The following is a 22,652-nucleotide window of genomic DNA, read 5'->3' as shown; positions in this document are numbered from 1 at the left end:
GTCGGGTCTGCTCCACCCATGAGGATGGAGTGCAGCCTCCACCGGGAACCAGGGGTGGGAGTCGCTGCTCAGTGGCCAGGGCCTGCACGTGGCGCGGCGGGAGCTGCTGTCTAGGGCCGCGAGGCGACAGCGGATGAGGACTACATGTCCCGACGTGCCTCGGGCAGGGTGGGGCGGTGCCGGAGCCGGGCTGGGAGGCCGGCCAGGGCCAGGCGTGCGCAGTGGTTCTTGGGAGTGGCGAAGCGAGTCCTGCCCGGCTGTCAGCTGTGGCCCCCGGAGCCGGGCGGGGGTGGCCGCGACCATTGGCGGAGAGGCGAACGGGGCGGGGCCGCCGCCAGCCGCTGCGGGCAAGGCTGAACAGGCGGAGGTGGGCAGCTGGCCAGGAAAGCACGGTCCGGGCGGCTACGTTCGGCCTGGCCATGGCAGCGGCGCCCCTGAAAGTGTGCATCGTGGGCTCGGGGAACTGGTGAGCGGCGGCGGGTTGGAGGCCGGGGCTCCGCTTCCAGGAAGCGCCTCTCCCGGGCGGTGAGGGCTGCGCACCCCATGCTGCGGCGTGGGCACCGGGCACTGCGCGCAGGGAGGCGGGGTGGGCGACCTCGTTGCTGGGCTGGGCACGGTGCGCCCGAGGAGGCCGCACCGGGGCACTCGCTCGGGAGGCGCTGGGCCCGCGTGCGTGCGGGGGACAGCGCAGAGAGAGGGCACCTCGCGCACGCGGGCACCTGTCTGCGCCCTCGTTACTGAGCGCACAGAAGCCACCTGCTTGCCACGCCTGGGTGTTTTGCACAACATCCTAAGGGCTTGCTCCGTTCTCCACGGCGGATCTCCTGGGTCAAGGACTTGGAGGAGGCTCGAGCATTCTTACTGCAGTTTCGGTGTTGAGGAAACCAAGGCGGAGAGAGCTAAAGGGCTCTTGCTGCCCAGGTCACGGGCGGGGCAGGCTCTACCCTTCAAGGTGCCCGTCTCGCCCCCGCTTCTGATAGGTCCACTATCTTAGGCGCGTCGTATCAGGAAGAAAATCCAAGTTTCAACAGGCCGCTGCCCCTGAGGCGTTGAGAATTCTCCCTTGCCGAGATGTTTGCGAAGCTTTGAGTCTCTTTGGGGCCTTATTTGACTTTAACATTTTATGGAGTACTTTAGAAATGTCCGTTCTTCTAGTACCCTTAATCAAACGTACACTGTGGGATTCTCTGCTGTGTCTGGGTGAATGTAGAGGTGGGGGTGTGAAGGGGGAAGGAAGCAAAGTGTAGCATCTGGTGTTTCTAAGCCTTTTTTCATTGCTGTACACTCTTCGCCACACTGGAGGGACTGGTGTACAATATAGTTAAGAGTGATGATGTCCTTTCAGTGCTCCTGTTTACCGGTTTTTCTGTGGCGTGACAGGCATCAGAAGTGCTGCAGCAGTTGGTCCTAGGTAGTTGGTCTTAGTTTTACTCTTTCAAGACTTGGCCCAGAAAGTACTTATTGAAGGAAACCTTACCTGGTTCTTCACTTTTCCATCCCAGCAAGGCCAGTGGCCTCTCTCTGTGTCCCTATTACTGGCCTGTATCATTGTTTTATAAGGAGTTATTTGATTATCTGTCTCCAACTTTTGAGAATGGCATCTACCCTAGTGCCTGGCATATGCTAAGTCAATACTAAGACACTGTTGCCCAGGCTGGACTGCAGTGGTACGATCTTGGCTCACTGCAACCTCCACCTCCCGGATTCAAGCGATTCTTGTGCCTCATCCACTTGAGTAGCTGGGATTACAGGTGTGAGCGTCCGCTCCCTGCCACAAAACTAATTTTTAAAACCATAATGATATTTGATTGAATAATACATTCACATTGTTTAACAAACAGGGCCGGGCGCCGTGGCTTATGCCTGTAATCCCAGCACTTTGGGAGGCTGAGGTGGGCCCAGGAGTTTGAGACTAGCCTGGGCAACATGGTGAAACCCCGCCTCTACAAAAAATAAAATATTAGTTGGGCATGGTGGCACATGTCTGTGGTCCCAGGCACTTGGGATGCTAAGGCAGGAGAATCGCCTGAGCCTGGGAGGCAGAGGTTGCAGTGAGCTGAAATTAGATCGCACCATCGTACTCTAGTCTCAAAAAAGGGAGTGAAACCCTGTCTCAAAAGAACAGAACAAAACAAAAAATAAAAAACAAAAACCAAAGCGTACCAAAAACAGTGAAACATCACCCATCCACATTTATCCCCCCTGAATACCTCCTGAAGGAAAACCAGTCTTATGAATTACTTCTGTCCTTTCTGGAGGAATTCCATGCAAGTGAATGCTTACATATATTCCTTTCCCCCTCCACCCTACAAATACTAGGGTATTGTATACTTTTCTGTGAGCTGCATTTTTCAACCAACAACAGAATGTTCTACACAGCATTTAATAGAGTTGGTACCTTGCTGCTGCAGAGCTTAATTTGGACTTTCAGCTTGGCTTTGCCAGTTTTAATCTCAAGGTCACTTGAGTGTAGTGTCAGCTCCCCTGTTGGCCCATGCCATTTGAAAGGCACCCATTTAGCACATGTTTTTTTAACATTAGTTTTCTATTCTGTAAAATTCCACAGATGACAGCCCCTTTTCCTAATTTGCAAGGTGCAGGACAAGTAACACAGCTCTGCCATGCTGGAACTGGGCCTGGAGCAAGAGTAGTGAAGTGAGCCTCCTGCCCCCTCTGCTGGGATTTGGCTGCCTGCCCATGGCTTCTTCATTCTGGTGTACTTGACTGTTTCCTTGGCCCACTCCAGCCCAGGGAAATGGAGTAGAACTTGGCCAGGGATACTGAAGCAGAGCAATTGAGAAATGTGCTGATAGTTTGGGCTGGCTGCCTGGCTTCATTAATTATGGGATTAGACGGGAACAATTCTTGGCTTCTGTGCCACTGCCTTGGGTACAGAGATACTCAAGTCCTAGAGAGAGGATCACGACCTCCCCAGAAGGATTCAGGAACTCAGGAACTGAAAGCAACATGGAGAAGCTCCAGAGGGGTGTTCAGTTCTGGTCAGCAGACGTTTGAGTGTTGCCCAGTGTAGATACTGTGGTCTGACCAGGGATGCAGACACAGCTGGACACAGTCCCTGTCCTTAAACAACTTACCTTCAGGTCTGAGATCAGTGAGGGCATGGAAGATAAGACCGAAGGAAATGCCAAGTGGAATGGAATAACTGCTTACATTTTAAATCGTGTTTCTTTTTTTTTTTTTTTTTTTTTTTTTTGAGACGGAGTCTCACGCTGTTGCCCAGGCTGGAGTGCAGTGGCGCGATCTCGGCTCACTGCAAGCTCCGCCTCCCGGGTTCCCGCCATTCTCCTGCCTCAGCCTCCTGAGTAGCTGGGACTACAGGCGCCCGCCACCGCACCCGGCTAATTTTTTGTATTTTTAGTAGAGACGGGGTTTCACTGTGGTCTCGATCTCCTGACCTTGTGATCCGCCCGCCTCGGCCTCCCAAAGTGCTGGGATTACATAAATCGTGTTTCTTAAAGTGTGGTCCCAAGACCACTTGTGTCAGAATTACCACTGAAACTAGACTTGCTTAATCATATCCCCTGAGAATGAGATTTTTTTTTTTTGCTTAAGGAACTTTAGCCTTTTGCCAAATTTAATACAGATCAAGAAGAGATAGACCTACCCTTCCAGATCTGGTTCTTACCTCAGGAATGTCAAGTTGCTTGAGCAATATTTATACTTGGAACTTTAAGGCAGCTTAGCCTCCTTGTGTAAATAAAAGTGTTTGTCACATATGAGAACTCTCACATGGAGTGCCTCTCCCAAGTCAATTGTCATCAGTTGCAATACAGTTACCAGAATATTGAATTTAGCTGGCTTGCCAGGGAGCTTCAGCCAGGAAGGTCCTGGGCAGGAAAGTAAACCTGTTGTATAACATGCCCTTGTCCTGTTCTTTGGTGAAGCTCATTTTCTCTACACAGATTGGAGAGAGGAGGCCAGAGGAGGGGCCCTCACCCATCCAGCGGAGCCCTGCTGTGCTGCCCGCTGCCGCAGGTGCAGGGAGGGACTTCCTAACCTGCGTGACTTTTCCTGGCTCTGTGACTTTGATTTGGAAAAGCAACAAAAGCTTCTCAGGTTCTTTCAAAGATGAAACAGTTTCTTTTTTGTTTGTTTGTTTTGTTGTTGAGACAGAGTCAGCTGTGTTACCCAGGCTAAAGTGCAATGGCACAATCTTGGCTCACTGCAACCTCCATCTGCTGGGTTCAAGTGATTCTCATGCCTCAGCCTCCTGAGTAACTGGGATTACAGGCAAGCACCACCACGCCCAGCTAAGTTTTGTGTTTTTAGTAGAGACAGGGTTTTGCCGTGTTGGCCAGGCTGGTCTTGAACTCCTGGCCTCAAGTAATCTGCCCGCCTTGGCCTCGCAAAGTGCTGGGATTACAGGCATGAGCCACAGTGCCTGGCCCAAAATTTCTTTTTTTAAACCAGCACCTTGGGAAGATCACCCAGATACAGTGCAAAATAAAGTTCTAGAGTTAAAACCTCAGGGCTGTATTTACAGCCAAATCCTTGTGATAGGAAGCATATGTCCAGAAACACATCCTAAATCTCCTTTGGAGGCAGGGTAGTGCAGTGGTATAAGAGCGAGCTTGGGAATCTGACTGCCTGGGTCCGCCACTTGGCAGGTCTGAGGCCTTGGGAAAAGTGCTTCTCTCTAAGAATCATATGTTGATACCTGCTGTCTGGGATTGTGGTTAGGATTAAATGAAATGATCTGGGGAGAGTGCATGGTGACTAGCACTCAGTAAATGACAGTTTCTATTAGTATTATTAGTTTCATCATCCTTGATCAGAGTTGTCATTAAGTCACAAAATGGACTGGTTTGGGGTTTGGCCAAGGGGTAGAGAGGCAGAGGATGGGAGAGAAGACAGGAGACGAGGAGAGTGACTGATAGACAGCTGGAGGAGTGTCCTTGGGAGTTGCGTATCTCTTGTCCTTGTTTTCACATCACCCCACAGCCTGGCATTTTCTCTGATACTGAAGGTCAAGGAGCGCTTTGGCCCACTTTGCGCTGATGACTGAAACTGGACCTGTGACTCTTTTTTTTTTTTTTTTTTTTTGGTCTGCTGGGATGGGCTAGGAGCAGCATCCTGGCTGTTCGACCTCCCTGGACACCCTTTTGTCTGCGCTACTCAGTTTCTGTTGTGATTCTCGCCACACAGAGAGCTCAGAAACAATTTGAGTGACTATAAGTTCCTTTATGGGCAGAAATAATCCTTCCCTGAGGACAGGCGCACGGACACACTTCTACCATGGAAATTGGAGTGAGAGTTGATAGGATGGACTGGAGATGAACTTGGAAGAGATTTAGAGTTCCCTTGTGGGCTAAGGTGAGAAAGTTTGTACAGCTTTTTAAAAAGTAATATTTAATCACCTGTTTCCTTCATCTCCCACACCTGTTCAGTGTACAAATCATGAGTGTGGCTGGGTGCAGTGGCTCATGTCTATAACCTCAACACTTTGGGAGGCTGAGGTGGAAGAATCATTTGAGTCCCACAATTTGAGTCCAGCCTGAGAAACATAGCAAGACCCTGTCTCTAAATTTAAAAATATAAATAAATAAAATGTAAATAAAAATTATGGCGCAGTGGCTCATACCTGTAATCCCAACACTTCGGGAGGCTGAGGCAGGTGGATTGGTTGAGCCTAGGAGTTCAAGACCAGCCTAGACAACTTAGTGAGACCCTGTCTCTACAAAAAAATATAAAAATCAGCTGGGCATGATGGCATGTGCCTGTAGTCCCACCCACTTGGGAGGCTAAGGCAGGAGAATCACTTGAGCCCAGGAGGTGAAGAGTGCAGTGAGTCAAGGTGGCGCCATTGCACTCCAGCCTGGGTGACAGGAGGGAAACCCTATCAAAAAATATATATATAATATAATAATGACTACTATTCTAGGAATGAGTCGAGAGCTCTCAGTTTCTTACCTTAACCTTTCATTTCTTAACCTTCACCTCTTGCTTCATTCTTCCATTCCATCTCCTTCTGTTCCTTAAGAGGCATAAATATAATAATTGATCATTTTCTGTGTGTCATGTACACGGTGTTATTTCATTTAAACATTATAACAGGCCTGTGGGGTACTATTATTATCCCTATGTTAGATGACATAACTAAGATTTAGAGAAAACTTGCTTAGGTCAACAGTTAATAATGTGAACTTGAAACCCAGATCCTTTTAACCCCAAAGACCATGTTTCTGTAAATTCTTACCATTTTCAGTGTGAAGCATACTTTTACATGAGGACAAATATCATTTTCATAAAAATGTTGAGTATCCTCCCAACAAAAATCCAATTTTATATTCCCCTTCTGAGAAATAAAATGGAAGCAAGGCCTTAAAAATCATCTCATTCAGTTTCCCACCAACGTAGTCATCCCTTCTCCTGTAGCTATGACAGATGATTAGAGTTTACTATTTTCAAGGCAATTAATCTTAAAATTAATTAGAAGATTAATTGTTAGAAAACTCATTTTTTTTTCTTCTTTGTATGTGAAGAAAAATCTTAGAAAAATCTAAACTAAAAATCTATCACCTCTAACTTTTACCTGTTAATCCCAGAGCAACACCTGGGTGAGCCTCCTCTTCTCTAAGTCATGTCCCTTTGGACAGAAAAGTCACATACCCCCTAAATCTTGCCTCTGGCAGGCCAAGTAGCATCCCCAAGTCTCAGTAGTTGCAGGTGGATGGTGGTTTCTGGGGTCCTCACCATCTGTGTCACCATTCTCCTTTCCTTTTCCTCCTCCCCACCTTGGTGATATCAGGAACTAAGCTCATTGTGCCAGAAGTGTCCTGGGCTCCCATGAGTTTATACTGGTGACACTTTGTAGTTATTCTGCTTTGAGGCTCAGTCTCTTCCACAATTGGAAGAGGAGAGCTGAATCAGTCATCTCTCACTGCCTAACAGTCTACCCCCAAACTTAGTGGCTTCAGACAGCAATCATTTATTAGCTCATGATTCTGGGGTTTAACAATTTGGGCTAACCTGGGCAGATTTTCTGCTGATTTACCCCAGGCTCACTCATATGGCTGTGGTTGGCTGGTGAGTTGGTTGGACACTCTCACCCACCTTTTTGTTGTTGTTGTTTTTTGAGAGTCCCACTCTGTCACCCAGGCTGAAGTACAGTGGCAGGATCACAATGCATTGCAGCCTCAACCTCCCAGGCCCAAGCGATCCTCCCACCTTAACCTCCCGAGTAGCTGGGACTAAAGGCACACACCACCATGCCTGGCTAATTTTCAGATTTCATCATAGAGGTGGGGTCTCACTATGTTGCCCAGGCTGATTTCAAACACCTGGGCTCTCAAGTAATCCTCCCGCCTTGGCCTCCCAAAGCACTGGAATTACAGGCTTGGGCCACCACACCCAGCATGGCTGGGACTCTTGGTCCTAGATGACCTCCTTCACATCTAGCAGTGGGCAGGCTTCAGCCAGCATGACAGGAGTGACCAGCCCACATGTCTCTCATCCTTCAGCAGGCTAGCTCAGGCTTCTCCATGTGGTGTTTGGGTTCTAACAAGAGTAAGAGAAGGCAAACCTGCATGAGCTTAATAGGCACTTTTCAAGCTGTAGCGCGAATGAGGCCAGACGCTTTTCTAGTCCATGTGTTCAGGAGATTCATAGTTTCCTAAATCTGTGGCTTTAAATTTTTTGACTTGCAACTAACTGACATACAATTTTACGTTATGATAGAGCACACTTCCCATCCAACCAGAAACAAATGTTTCACAGTAGCAAATGTTACTGTGGGTGATTAACTGTGATCTTTTCTCCTTGTATTTATTTTGTACCTGTATAACCTTCAGTTTGAGAAACACTGTCCTAGGTAGTAAAACAGTTTCTCATTCTTACTGTGTCTGGAATTGGTTCCTTCTGGTGGGTTTTTGGTCTCGCTGACTTCAAGAATGAAGCCACGGACCCTCGCAGTGAGTGTTACAGTTCTTAAAGATGGTGTGTCCGGAGTTTGTTCCTTCAGAGGTTCAGATGTGTCCGGAGTTTATTCCTTCCGGTGGGTTCGTGGTATCACTGACTTCAGGAGTGAAGCCGCAGACCTTTGCAGTGAGTGCTACAGCTCTTAAAGGTGGCGCATCTGGAGTTGTTTGTTCCTCCTGGTGGGTTTGTGGTCTCGCTGACTTAAGGAGTGAGGCCACAGACGTCTGCAGTGAGTGTTACAGCTCATAAAGATAGTGCAGACCCAAAGAGTGAGCAGCAGCAAGATTTATTTTGAAGAGCAAAAGAACAAAGCTTCCACAGCGTGGAAGGGGACCCGAGTGTGTTGCCGCTGTTGGCTGGGGTGGCCAGCTTTTATTCCCTTATTTGGCCCCACCCACATCCTGCTGGTTGGTCCATTTTACAGAGCACTGATTGGTCCATTTTACAGATTGCTGACTGGTTCATTTTATAGGGTGTTGATTGCTGTGTTTACAATCCTTTGGCTAGATACAGAGTGCTGATTGGTGCATTTACAATCCTTTAGCTAGACACAGAGTGCTGATTGGTGCGTTTTTTACAGAGTGCTGATTGGTGCATTTACAATCCTTTAGCTAGGCAGAAAAGTTCTCCAAGTACCCACTCAACCCAGGAAGTCCAGCTGGCTTCACCTCTCCTTATCATTACAGCCAGAGTGGTTCTGCAGATGCACATGTATGTTCTAAGAAAACTATAGCCTTATCATTTGGATTTTCTCTACCTGGTTTTTCCAGTGCTGAAGAAAGGAAGTGGTTTGCATGTGTTATAGGCAAAAAAAGAACCAAAGGATTTGTGTTTTTCCAGTCCTGGAGGAGGAAGAAAACTCTAACCTAATAGCCCTAACACTGGCTATCTGGACAGAAATATCCCCAAGATGAAATTAGTAATTCATGTAGCTACCTCAGCTCGATGGAAATGTCTTCAAGCATCTAAACCCCTTTTTTGTCGATTGAACTTTTTTTTTTTTTTTTGAGACGGAGTCTCACTGTGTCACCCAGGCTGGAGTGCAGTGGCGTGATCTTGGCTCACTGCAACCGCCACCTTCCGGGTTCAAGCAATTCTCCTGCCTCAGCCTCCCGAGTAGCTGGGACTACAGACATGTGCCACTATACCCGCCTAATTTTTTTGTATATTCAGCAGAGACGGGGTTTCACCGTGTTAGCCAGAGTGGTCTCAATCTCCTGACCTCGTGATGTGCCTGCCTCGGACTCCAAAAGTGCTGGGATTACAGGCGTGAGCCACCGCACCCGGCCAGGTTGAACTTTTATAAGTTGGGTTTCTTGAGTGGATCCGCCCAGTGACAGGAAGTGCCTTTTGTAGACTGTACTCCATGGTTCTCCACTGTGTGGGTTGTCTGTTGAAATTCTGCGTGTGTAAACACTTTGACAACTGTAACATGTTAGGTAAGTGTTAGAAATGATTATGGATAAATTTGCATTATCACATATCATTAAGTGACCATGCATTAACATTTGTCTTGGACAATGGTTTATACTTGTCCCAGTCTAATTTCAGAGCATTCTCAAAAGGATCTTGTTTTAAACAATAAATCTTACAGTAACCTGCTTAAAATGAACTCTTGTGAGTTTGAGTAACGTGATTCTGAGCCTCACAACCAGGACCAGCAATGATGGCAGATAGGTTTCATCTCAAGCGCTGACTATAGCTGATTGATGGTGACTGCAGAGTTTTGTGTTGAGAAGGATTCTGGGGAAGAGAGTATCTTTGCCAGAAAAGGGTGCTGTGACCTACAGTAGCAAGCTGGGGTAGGGATTGGGGTGGGGACTGACAGCATCTAGCTTGGACTGGTTTACTACTACTAATTTTACTACTATTCATATTTACATTTACTACTACTTGGAATAGTTACTTCTACCCAAGTAGAACCCATCTGTGAGGCCTTGCCTGACACAGTCAGCTCGTGCTCAGCTTTGGCCCACAGCTGCACAAACGTTAGATTCAGTAGTAAGGACTATCCCGGGTAACCCCTTAAGCACTTTATGTGTTATCTCAGTTAATCCTCACAGTATGAGGTACTGTCTTGTCATCATCCTTATTTTATAATAAGTCTGAACTTACAAAGTTATGTAATGTGTTCGAGGTTACACAGATACTGTGCAGTAGAGTGGTTGAAGTTCTCTGCCTTCCTGCCCACTTGAAATGTGGCTATTGGGACTAAATTTAAATGTTAACTAATTAAAATGTAAATACTATGTGTAGCTACATATGCAGTGGAGCTCTACATACTTATTTTCTCCTTGCTTTTTCATGTAACTGTGTCTTGAAGCCTTTTCCATATCTAAACATAAAGAACATTTCATTCTTTTTTATACTTGTGTAATATTCCTGGGCATAGATACACTTTTGTTTAATCAGTTTGCTCTTGATGGATATTCTAAGAGTTCTGCAGTGAATAGCCTCATACTGAACCATCTGCATATATGTTGGTAGAAGCCAGAACTATTAGCAATACATGAGAAATAATTTAGTCATGATTTCTTATTTCATTTTTCACTTCATAATAAGCAAGTATGAGGAAGGTGGAGAGTGACATTCCAGCTGTAGAGGACCTAGAAACATGAGCAGAAAAGAGGTTTGTTTGTTCTGGATTACCTAGCATGTCTGGTGTAGAGCTCAGGTTTGAAAGCTGAGATTTTGCATCATTGAGACTCTGGTGGATGTTTGCAAATGGTTTTCAGTGATTCTCATTATCCAGGAATGAGGGCAGGGGTGTATAGTCTTTCAGTTATTATGTCAACAGAGACCAGGTGCCAGGTGGCTGTTAGAATTTGCACTACATGGTTCTTTCCATTATCAATAGATGGGCCTGCAGAATGTATATATCTAAAAAATTTGTGCTAGGATATAGAATATGCTTGTTTGAAGCGCCATGGACAGTTTGGTTCTCTGCCATCCTTGCTTAAGACTGGTGGTCCTTAAAGGCAATTTGAGACTGTGACTTAGACATTCTGCAGGATCCTGTGTGTTCTTCTCCTGAGTGGGCAGGTAGATTCTCCTGCTACCTGTGTCTTTGATTCTGATCTGAATTAATCGCTGACCATTCCTCCATTCACTCAGATGAACATTGTTCCCATGGTGTGTGGGGTTGATAGCATGGCTGACCAGGTCATGGATAGCCAGTTTTGAACAGGCTGATAGGTGCGTGGTCCATCCCAAACTGCTCCTACTTGGCTGCTCTGAAAAAATATGGAAATAAGTATCGACTAAAATGAGTCTTAGGGAGCCTCTGTGGATTTCAGTTACCTCCATAGTTTCTGTTTTCTGGTTGGCTAACAGGCCTTGGGACTTGCTGAAACTTGTCTGCTTTGGATTTGGGGTCTGTTAAAATATCTAAATGGGAATGATTTAAAATCAGAATACAAAAATAAACTAATACTGGGAAAATTTGGAAAAGATAGGCAAGTATGAAGAACACGATAACATTTGCTTGTCACCTTACCAACAAGAAAGGATGTATTCATGCAACAAATGTTTGTTGTGCATCTACTATATCAACACTTCAGTGTGCATGTGAATCTCTTGGGGATTGTGTTACAGAGCAGGTTCTGACTCAGCAGGTCTGGGGTGGGGCCTGAGGGTCAGCATTTCTAACACGCTCTCAGGGATATTTTCACTGCTGGTCCATGGACTACACTTTTAATAGGATCTGACCATAGGCTGGATCTTATGCTAGTGCTTGTGTTTTCTTGCAATCCTTTTTAAATGTGTGTGTTTTTTTAATTGTGACAAAATACACATAACATAAAAGTTACCATCTTAACCACTTTTAAGCATACGGTTTAGTAGAGTTAAGAATATTCACATTGTTTGTGTTGAAAACAATGAAAATATTGAAAAGAATTAGATGTCCAGAATTCTTTTCATCTTGCAAATCTGAAACTCTATATTCATTAAGCAACAGTTCCTCAATCCACTCTTTCCCCAGTCCCTGGAAACCACACTTCTACTTTCTGTCTCTATGAATTTGACTACTCTAAGTACCTCATATAAGTAGAATTATACATTATTTATCCTTCTGTGTCTGGCTTATTTCAATTAGCATATGTCTTCAAGGTTCATCCATGTTGTAACATGTGTCAGAACTTCCTTTTTAAGACTGGATAATATCCCATTGTATGTATAGACCACATTTTGCTTATCCATTTATCAGCTGATGGACACTTGGGTTGCTCCCACCTTTTGGCAATTGTGCATAGTGTTGCTATGAACACGGGTGTATGTATAGACCACACTTTGCTTATCCATACATCAGTTGATGGACACTTAGGTTGCTTCTACCTTTTGGCAATTGTGCATAGTGTTGCTATGAACATGGGTGTACAAATATCTCTTTGAGACCCTGCTTTCAATTCTTTGGAGGTATATACCCAGAAACAGAATTGCTTGATCATATGTTAGTTCTATTTTTAATTCTTCGAGGAACTGCCATTTGGTTTTCCACAGTGGCTGCGGTATTTTACAATTCTACCAACAGTATACAAGGGTCCTGATTTCTCTGCACCTTATCAACACTTATTATTTTCTGTGTTTTTGCTAGTAGCTATCTAAGTGGATCTGAGGTGGTATTATTTATTAATTGCACACTTGCAATCATATGGTATGTACAATTTTGCATCCTTTTTGTTAAATGTAACATTCTATCATAAGCGTTTTCCTCTGCAGTTTGAATTTTGATAGAAAGCCTTTTCAGTCTCCTTACTCTTTTAAGTGAAGTTGTTCACATTGATCTTTTTTCCTCTGTGGTTTCTTTCTTTGATTTCAAGCTTAGAAAGCTTCCTTATGTAGAGATCAAATAAACATTCACCAAGTTGAATCTATTTTTAAAATACTTCATTTTTAACATTTGCATTGAATACTCTGGCATTTGGTTGTTCTTTAAAAGCCCTTTGACTGCAAAGAATTACACAAAATGTTAATAATGGTTCTCCCTGGGTGATGAGATTATTCATAATTATTTTTTCATGTATTGCTTTTATGAGTGAAAAAGTACATGTTATTTAAACCACAAAGGACCACCCTCTTGCCCATGGAATGAGCCCGGGTCAGCTCTGGAAGAGATGGGGACATGGAATGTGGAGAATCTAGCTGATGGCAAATTCTTCCTGGACCTCCACTTCCGCCATAGTAAAAAGAAGGATGGACTGTAGGGTCCTTTCTGGCCTCAAATTCGTCAGGTTTAGGCCCAACTTGATAGTGTCAACCTAAAATAATCAAAAAGGTCAGAATCTAGTTTAAAGAGAGTTTAATTAAGTGCAAAGGTTAAAAGTGAGCCTGCCGGCCGGGCACAGTTGCTCACACCTGTAATCCCAGTACTTTGGGAGGCTGAGGCAGGCGGATCACGAGGTCAAGAGATCGAGACCGAGCCAGCCAACATGGTGAAACTCTGTCTCTACTAAAAATAGAAAAATTAGTTGGGCGTGGTGGCGTGTGCCTGTAGTCCCAGCTGCTGGGGAGCCTAAGGCAGGAGAATCGCTTGAACCCAGGAGGCGGAGGTTGCAGTGAGTCAAGATTGCACCACTGCACTCCAGCCTGGCGACAGAGTGAGACTCTGTGTGAAAAAAAAAAAAAAAAAAACCATGTGAGCCTGCCCAGAAAGAACAGATTCCAAGAAATTAGGATTTCAGCATGTTTCTGTGTAAGGCTTAATGCATAGTTACAATGATCTGATTAGTCAAGGTGGTCTTTTTGAGTGGTGGGGGAGGTATATTTAACATTCCACACTGCAGATTAACCATTATTGGGTCTTAGACTGACGCTTTCTGGTGTGAGTTAGGTACAGGACAATGAAGGAGGCAGTTAATGTACAACAAAGATCAGCAATTAGAAGTGGGAAGATCTGGTCTCTCCTAGTCATTTACAATGAGGAAGTCAAGAATAGTGGGGCAGAGAGTGAAGCAGAATAGCAAGCATACAAGTTATACATAACCCAGTCTCCAAGGCCTAACTTCCCCCTTGGCATAATAAATTCAGAGGGTCCTGAAATTTTTATTTTTATTTAAAAACAGGCGTCCATTCCTTGGCTGAAGTAGTACATCCCCAGCCTAATTAAATAGTACACCTTTTTAGAGAGAAAGGGGTGAGAAGGCTGTGGACAGAGTGAATGGCAAAGGGTTAGCTGGGGGTGGAGGGGGGAGGGCATTGCCAAGCTGGGGGTTAGGACCTCCTGCAGGTGGGTGTCCATCCAGCTGGGACTCAGGGCCGTAGAGCAGAAGGGTTAAAAGGGATAATGTGGGTAAGGTATTTGAAACAGTGCCTGACACCTGGTAGGCACCAAATTAGTGCTGTTTTTGCCCACCCTGTCCCTTCCTTGCCTCTTGCCCCTGCCACGCCATTTTATCCACCTTTCCTCCCTCCTCTTTCTCTCCTCCCTTAGTCTCCCTGATCCTCTCCATTTCTCTTACACTATCTCCTCTTCTCTCCTTCCCTTAACCTCTGTCCTCTTCCTTCTTTTCCCTCCTCCCTGGACATGTTAGTTCTAGATAAAATCTGTGCCTATTGTTGGCCATGCCACGGGCTATGACTGAGCTTTGCCCCAGGGGCCTTCCTGCTGCCTGGAAGGTACCCAGTCTCCTCCCCAGGTAAGGCCCACTAAGCCTCGGAGCTCCGCCCTGGCTACACTTTCTCCCAGCTTTCCCTGACGTCATCGCCAGGTGTCACTGTGTTGCCTGTTTGACCACATAGGTCGCTGTGGTACAGAGATAGATAGAGATATATATGTATATATATAAAAAAACTTTTTTTTTCTTTGAGATGGAGTTTTGCTCTGTTGCCCAGGTTGGAGTGCAGTGGCGCAATCTCGGCTCACTGCAACCACCGCCTCCCGGGTTCACGTGATTCTCCTGCCTCAGCCTCCTGAGTAGCTGGGATTACAGGAGCCCGCCACCACATCCGGCTAAGTTTTGTATTTTTAGTAGAGACGGTGTTTCACCATGTTGGTCAGGCTGGTCTTGAACTCCTGACCTCGTGATCCGCCCGCCTCGGCATCCCAAAGTGCTGGGATTGCAGGCTTGAGCCACTGTGCCCGGCAGTACAGTTACATTTTTTTGTGTGCTTGTTGAAACAACATCAATCTCTGTTTACCAGTCTCCAAGCTCCATAAGGATGGGGACTTGTCTGCTTTTATTCCCTTGCATCCCCTGCACCCAGCATGGTGTCTGAAATTAGTGGGTGCTCAATAAATATTTTCAATAAAAGATTCTACCCTACAATAGGGCAAATATAAATTAGCAACAAGTGCAGGCTTTGGAGACACTCAGATCTGGGTTTGAATTGCTGACTGTAGATGGACAGCATGACTTAGGTAATTGATTTATGCTCTTTGGGCCTAAATTTCATCGTCTGTAAAATGGGGATAATGTGGCACCTCTCTTGTGGGCTGTAATAAAGATGAAACGAAATCTTATATGAAGTACCCATCTACTCAAGTTCCTTTTAAATTTCATTTGCATAGCGTTACAGGATTTGTGAATTAGTGTATATTTTAAGGCCTAAGACTTAAGACAATGCATGATTTCATGGGTAACAGAATTTTATACATCTATGTAAAGACCCAGGACTGGCAAACCTGAGTCCTCCAAGTTCTGTCTTAGCTAATTATTGACTTTGCTCCAGGGGCCTTCCTTCTGCCTGGAAGGCTCCCCAGCCTCCTCCCCAGGTAAGACCCACCTGGAGGCCATACCGGATTGTAGGATGCAAGGTGAACATGACTCAGTCTCCTGCATCTTAATCTGCAAGACGAAGAGTTTGGGTAGGATTAAACGCATCATGCAGGCAGTACCCCTATGGCTTTGGCTCTGTCTGCTTCATAGCTGTAGTAGTATTTGATTGCTATTCTTTCTTTGAAAGTTTATTTTTATTTATTTATTTTTTGGAGACAGTATGTGCCATTATCCAGGCTGGAGTGTGGTGGCATGATCATGGCTAACTGCAGCCTTGACCTCCTGGGCTCAACTGATCCTCTTGCTTCAGCCTCCTGAGTAGCTAGGACTACAGGTACAGCCACCATGCCCAGCTAGTTTTTTATTTTTTGTAGAGACAGGATCGCACTATGTTGCCCAAGCTGGTCTCAAAATCCTGGGCTCAAGAAATGCTCCCTCCTCAGCCTCCCAGTGCACTGAGATTCCAGGTGGAAGCCACTGTATCCAGCCTAAATGTTTACTTTAAAAGACAACTTCATACCACTATAGTAAATATCACAAGTAGAAGGTAACAACAACAAAAGCCAGTAGAATGAAAACAAGACAGTGTTACAAAATTCTTGCCAGATATTACTACCTGCCAAGGCTCAGAGTCTGAGGCCTCTTCAGACTTTGTGAAGAAGGGAAATTAGCACACGCTGGAGAGATGGGAACCACTTAATGGCACTGCAGCGAGACATTCTGCACTCGCTTAGGACCATGAGAGCTGAGAAGGGCACGAGTGATTCAGTGTCATTTGGTTTTGTGTGTATCCCTAGTCCCCATTTCTCACTTTGGGAAGCACTGGATTAGATCATAGACCTGGAAGGAACCTTAAAGATTACCTGCCCCACCTATCATTTTGTAGACGGATGAGCTGAGCCTGATGTGGAGGTGGCTGCTCATGCTCTTGACCCAGCCTTGTGAAGACCTGTGCCCTTGATTCTCAAAATGCAGGAGTTGAAAGACAGACAGATAGATGGATATGCAGGAGTTGAAAAATAGGCAGGCAGGTAGACAGAGAGATAGATATGCAGGAGTTGAAAGATAGATAGATAGATAGATAGATAGATAGATAGATAGATAGATAAGACCTGTGCCTCACTATGCTTGTGTAGTGTTACCGAAACCAGCTGAGACATGGAGAGTGCCAGCAGTGTGGCCACAGGACCCCAACTATGACCTGTTCACATGCAAACCACCTTTGTGGGCTATAGTCAGCTTTTATTTTAAGCTCAGCTCTAAAATATCTATGCACATTTTTGGACTGGCCTTCTGCTGGTCAGTCACATTTCTTTCTCTCTTTTTTTTTTTTTTTTTTGTTTTTTGTTTTTTGAGACGGAGTCTTCCTTTGTAGCCTAGGCTAGAGTGCAGTGGTGTGATCTCAGCTCACTGCAACCTCCGCCTCCCGGGTTCAAGCGATTCTCCTGCCTCAGCCTCTTGAGTAGCTGGGACTGCAGGCGCCCGCCACCACGCCTAGCTAATGTTTTTGTATTTTTTAGTAGAGATGGGGTTTCACCATGTTGGCCAGGATGGTCTCAATCTTCTGACCTTGTGATCCACCCGCCTCGGCCTCCCAAAGTGCTGGGATTACAGGCGTGAGCCACCGCACCCGGCCCATTTCTTTAAAACAGGGTGTGTCACTTATAAGTAGACTCTGGTCCCTTCAAAACCCTCCGGCTCCTCCAAAACATTTTTCTTGCTCTATTTGATCCACAAGAAAAACGAAGCTGCTCTTTCATATTGGTCAGAAGAGGTAACACTTGGGACAAATGCCTCTAGTACCATTCCAGAGGCACAAAGGAGTTTTGGGTGTGGGTTATACTTTTTGATTTTTTTATAAACCACACAGATAAAAGTGGACAACAGAGAAAATACTGAGTTCAACGTGGAGATTGGGCTGGGCGCAGTGGCTCATGCCTGTAATTCTAGCACTTTGGGAGGCTGAGGTGGGAGGATTGTTTGAGCTCAGGAGTTGAAGACTAGCCTGGGTAACATAGATCCCGTCTCTACACAATTTTTTTTAAAAATTAGCTGGGCGTGGCGGCACACATGTAGTCCGTTACTCAGGAGGCCAGGGAGCGACGATTCCCTTGAGCCTGGGAGGTCAAGGCTGCAGTGAGCCGTGATTGCACCACTGCACTCCAGCCTGGGGGACAGAGCAAGACACTGTCTCAAACGAACAAACAGAGAGAGTATATCAAAGGGGGTTAAAACAAAATGAAATATAGTGTTTTAAGTCCTGGCCCTCCTCCTCCATGCCCTGCCTCCCCGCCACCCTTGCCAAAAAAATTATTGTATAAATTATATATAGAGAACAAAACTAGGCCTTAAGGTACTAGGATCGTTTTGTTCCTCTCCATCCGTGAATTTAATTCCACAGTCCTTCCTTCAACACAACACTACCCCAACCCCCAATCCCTCCCACTACATTGCCAATCCCTGGGTGGCAAATCCAACAGCTTGGCCAAAAATTACTTGGAGAGGCCTCTAGTTGTGTCAAAGATTCTGTCTTTGTACATCTATCAGCTTTTGCTGCAACACAGCCCACTCTCCCCTAACTCAGCTGCTTAAAATAACAAGCATTTAAGATTGCGTTTGAGTTAGGGATCAGCTGGTCGGGCTCACTCATGTGTCTGCAGTTAGCTGAGTATTGGGTGGAAAGCACTGCTGTGTCTTGCTTTTCCCAGCCCTGATTTGCGAAACCTTTTTTTGCTTCTCAGCAGGGGTTTGGTCTTCCTGAGCACCATCCTTGTATCTTCTCCCTGCACCCTGGGTCGGGCTGTCCATTATGTTTCTCTCAATAGAAGGTTGAGCCTGGGAGACTTGTCATGGATCAACATGTATTGCAGTTGGGTCCTTTGTATTGAAGTCCACTGCAGTTTACCCTTCTAACCACATCTGCTTCCACTTTCCTCCACCTCTTATCACACACAGCATCATGAATGCCTTTTAGCTATTCATCTCTCTGAGCTGGTGGTGAGCTTTTGAGAGCAAAGAACACGTTGCCTTTCCCCTGCTGTATTACCACCATCCGGCCCAATGTATTACACACAGTAGGTGCTCAGTAAATATTTGATGACTGAGATAAATGAGTGAATGAATGAAATTATTGATGAAACCAGGAATGAGGTAGAATGAGGTCTTGATGGCCCCCCAAGAGTAAAATAACTGGAATTCCCCCTTATTAATTTTTACCCTGTCACTTTAAGCCCCCATTGAATCCCAAAGGACATACAGACATGGTCTGAAGGGCCTAGTTCTTAACAGTACCAATGTTTGTTTAAATTTTCCTAACTCTACCCAGGGGTGGTGGCACGTGCCTGTAGTCCCAGCTACTCAGGAGGCTGAGGTGGAAGGATCACCTGATCCCAGGAGGTCAAGGCTGTAGTGAGTTGTGATCACGCCACTCTACTCCAGCCTGGGTGACAGAGTGAGATCCTGTCTCAATCAATCAATCAATCCAACTCATTGCAGTAAATACTACAGGTTTGCCTCTGGTTGCAAATGTTTGGCTTCCCCAAGAGGCAGCTGTAAAGGGGAAAGCAAATGTATTCCAGTGAGATCACAGGGAGGGATTCCTGGTTCTGATTTACTTTTCCACTTGGTTTACTAGACTTAGATTCCTGGTGTCTCATAGCCCCCCATCGGTTGACGCTCAGTCCCCCAGAACCACACTTGTTCTCTCTGACCTTGTGAAAGTTACTTGATGCCAGGGAACACTGTGAACCACAGCCTTTATCTCCCTGTGAGTACGTGAGCAGCTGTTTCCAAGATTAGAATGAAGGTGGTAGTGATGGTGGAGGTTCCTGGCCTGCTTTCTACAAAGTGTCAGTAGGAGAATTGGATTAATGGGTATTTATCTAATAACCTGTTCTGCTGGCATAGAATAAGAATTTCACAGGTACAGCTGCATAGCCTTGATATCTACAGCTATTCTTTTGTGAGGGAGGAGGGCATCAGAATTCTGATCATTGTGCAGAGCAGTGGCTCTCAGCCTTGGCTGCACATCAAGTCATCAGGGAGCTTTAAAAAGTACAGATGCCTGATCCCACCACAGAAGTGCCAGTTCCATTGGCCTGGGGTATGGTCTGGGACTCAGGATTTTTAAATCTCCCAGGTAACTCTGTGCAGCCAAAGTGGAGAACCGCTTGTTTAGTTTATCCATTCTATGTCAGGAAAGGGACAATAATTATAATCTGTTAGAATTATTTGAAGTTTTGTGGTTGTTAAAGCATATAGGTTTATATGCTGGGATGAATTATAGTTGGGTTAGAAAAACAGATTCTTCAGGGGATGAAAATAAATGTCTCCAACATGTTCTGCAGCCTCTTGGCTGCCCCCACCTTTTGTTGTCATCCCCTACTCCATCTCATCAAATTGTCTTGAGAATAATTGTGAGAAAAAGTAGCAACTGCCCTAACACATGAATTTGCAAGATGCTCTTTACTGCATTCTCTCATTTACTCCTCACACCAGGAAAGTCAGCTAAGAAACAAACCGTTTCTCAGTGGAAAGTCCAGAGGGGAGAGCTGACAGGCTCAGCTAGGATTGAGTGCCCACTGTGGCCCCAGCAGCGGCTTCTGTGGGATGGACACAGGTGCCTGGTCCCACCTCCTCTGCTGCAGCAGCCACGTGCAGACACACACTGCTGTCGGGAGGACTGATGTTAACAAATCAGGGTCATTCTTGTCCCCTGTAGGAAAGCCTATGGGAGACTGAGCCATCACTAGAACATGTTTGCTAAATAGAGATGCAGAGAAAAGGGAGCTTAGGGGCCGGAGGCCGGCTTGGTTGCGGAGAGGAGGGAGTGCAAAGTACTCAGCGACTGGGCCCTGTGCTCTCCCTTTGCTCCTCTTCGGGAGTCCACTCGGGTTCTTGTCTTTCCTCTGTGCTTCTGCCTGGTACCTGCTGCAGTTCATCAAGACACAGTTTATTTTACCATAGGTACATCTCAATATCCTTTGAAGACCTTCCAGGGTCATTTTCATGCTCTGGGGTGGATTTCTCTTCTGCCTGTGATGTTGTCTTCCAAGATAGGTTGATTCTTACTAGTTTCAAGGGGTGTTGCATTTTGACCTTAAACCAAATTCTGGTGCTTTCCCGGTCACAGGCGGTGGTATTCCATGTGAAAACAACTCAGTTTCAAATGGCTTGGGGCTGATACACATCACATCTCGAGTAAGCTCGGTGTTTGGATCAGAATCAAAACACAAGTCTTCTGAATTTTAATCAAATGCTTTTTCTCTCCTGCCCAAGTGAGTTTATTTTTGTTCTTTTCCACGGTTTCTTTTGCAGGGGTTCAGCTGTTGCAAAAATAATTGGTAATAATGTCAAGAAACTTCAGAAGTTTGCCTCCACAGTGAAGATGTGGGTCTTTGAAGAAACAGTTAATGGCAGAAAACTGACAGACATCATAAATAATGACCATGAAAATGTAAAATATCTTCCTGGACACAAGCTGCCAGAAAATGTGGTAAGACTTTGGGGTGAAACGTACATTGGTTCATTCCGCAAATTATGCTTGGTGGAGCAGCATTGGGACTTGGAACTGGGAAAGCTGCTTTTCTTTTCCCCAGTTCCTTTCCACCAATTGGTTGGTTGATTTTGGTTTTTCTGACTCTGAAAATGGGTTTCCTATTAGTGTGCCAAGGATGCCTTAACAAAGTGCCAGACTGGTACCTTAAACAACAGAAATGTATCTTTTGTAATTCCGGAGGTTTTGAGTGTGAGATCAGGGTGTTGATAGGGTTGATCTCTTGAGGTCTCTCTCCTTGGCTTGTAGATAGCATCTTCTGTATTTTCACATGGTCGTCCCCCTGATCCTGTCTCTGTCATAATCTCCTCTTATAAAGATAGCAGTCATATTGGATAAAGACCCACCCCAATGACTTAAGTTAATTACCTCTTTAAAGACACTGTTTCCAGATACAGTCACATTCTGAGTACAGCCCATAACAGGCTTCCTCCTTGGCATTCAAAGTGCTGGCCACGTCTGGAACTAGCGAACTTGCCTTAGGCTGTTCATGCTCCCCAAGTAGCTCCTGGTATACCCTAAGTGCATGAGATCAGCTTGCTAGGACAGCTAATGCATTGGTCTGTAATTAAAGTCAGGGTTAAGGCCTAAATTACGGAAGGAGATAGAAGAAAATGGGAAAATGTAAGATTGACAGTTTAAATTCAAGCTTATTAAGTCTGGGAGAGAAAAATACAGGTTATTGCCTGACCTCCTTCTATTGACTTGCGGAGGAAGAAAGAAATGAGCTTGGGGAGTGAAAAGGGTGTACCCTGCTGCTTGTCTGAATGGAATTGATGAACTTCTTCTGTTGTCAGATTCACCCCTTTGTGGTTTTCTATCATGATCTCTTTGAAAACCAGACAGTTGTGGCTGTCTGATTCCTATGGTTAACCCAGGAAGCTCATCTCCTGTGTTAATGAAATACCCTTTACTGCATATATTCACTCACCAAACCTTATAAGCATGCACTGTGCATGCAAAGCGCAATGTTGGGTGCTGGGGACAGAAGGAGGAATAAGACAGTGTTGCTTTCCTCAAGGAACTGAGCAGGGGAGACCAATCTCTAAATCAGTAAATGTGGGGAAGTTTTAGTTACAGTATTTGTTAGTGTCAAGTACCGTGCTAAGCAATACATATAGTCTAATTTAATCCTCTCAATAACGCTCTTAGGTTGATACTACTGGTTTTCCTATTAGGATGATGATTTTGATTATGTAGTGGAGGAAACCAGGACTCAGAGAGGCTAATGAACTTGTCCAGGGTCACACAGCTAAGGGCTACGGTTCAGACTGATTCCTGGTGGACTCATCCCTAAGCATGCTGAATCTATTGCCTTCCAGACAGTGATGACTTTCTGCTCTGGACTCAGGTGGGCCAGCATTTCCCTACAGTGATTCCTGGTGCAGTTGGTGGGGGAGGAAGAACCTTTAGGGTCGTGAGCTTAGAAGTTAAGTTGTCCAAGT

General features: G+C 45.4%; 1 protein-coding gene across 4 annotated transcripts in view; it reads left to right on the top strand.

Annotated features, from left to right (window-relative positions):
• Window positions 1-218: 218 nt before the first annotated feature.
• Window positions 219-22,652, top strand: part of GPD1L (glycerol-3-phosphate dehydrogenase 1 like) — a 62,939-nt gene continuing 40,505 nt past the window's right edge. For 2 of the 4 annotated variants that reach the window (XM_015132395.3, XM_077991364.1), the window contains exons 1-2: window positions 20,320-20,618; window positions 20,970-21,147. In XM_015132395.3, coding sequence (XP_014987881.1) covers window positions 20,425-20,618; window positions 20,970-21,147 — 372 coding nt within the window. In that variant the 5' untranslated portion in view covers window positions 20,320-20,424. Of the gene's footprint in view, window positions 467-20,316; window positions 20,619-20,969; window positions 21,148-22,652 lie in introns of those variants that run through there. The other 2 variants (XM_015132394.3, XM_015132393.3) reach the window with 2 other exon arrangements.

The sequence above is a fragment of the Macaca mulatta genome, chromosome 2 (genome assembly GCF_049350105.2).
Source record: "Macaca mulatta isolate MMU2019108-1 chromosome 2, T2T-MMU8v2.0, whole genome shotgun sequence".
Classification (NCBI taxonomy): Eukaryota; Metazoa; Chordata; class Mammalia; order Primates; family Cercopithecidae; genus Macaca; species Macaca mulatta.
This window is presented reverse-complemented; position numbering and strand designations above follow the sequence as displayed.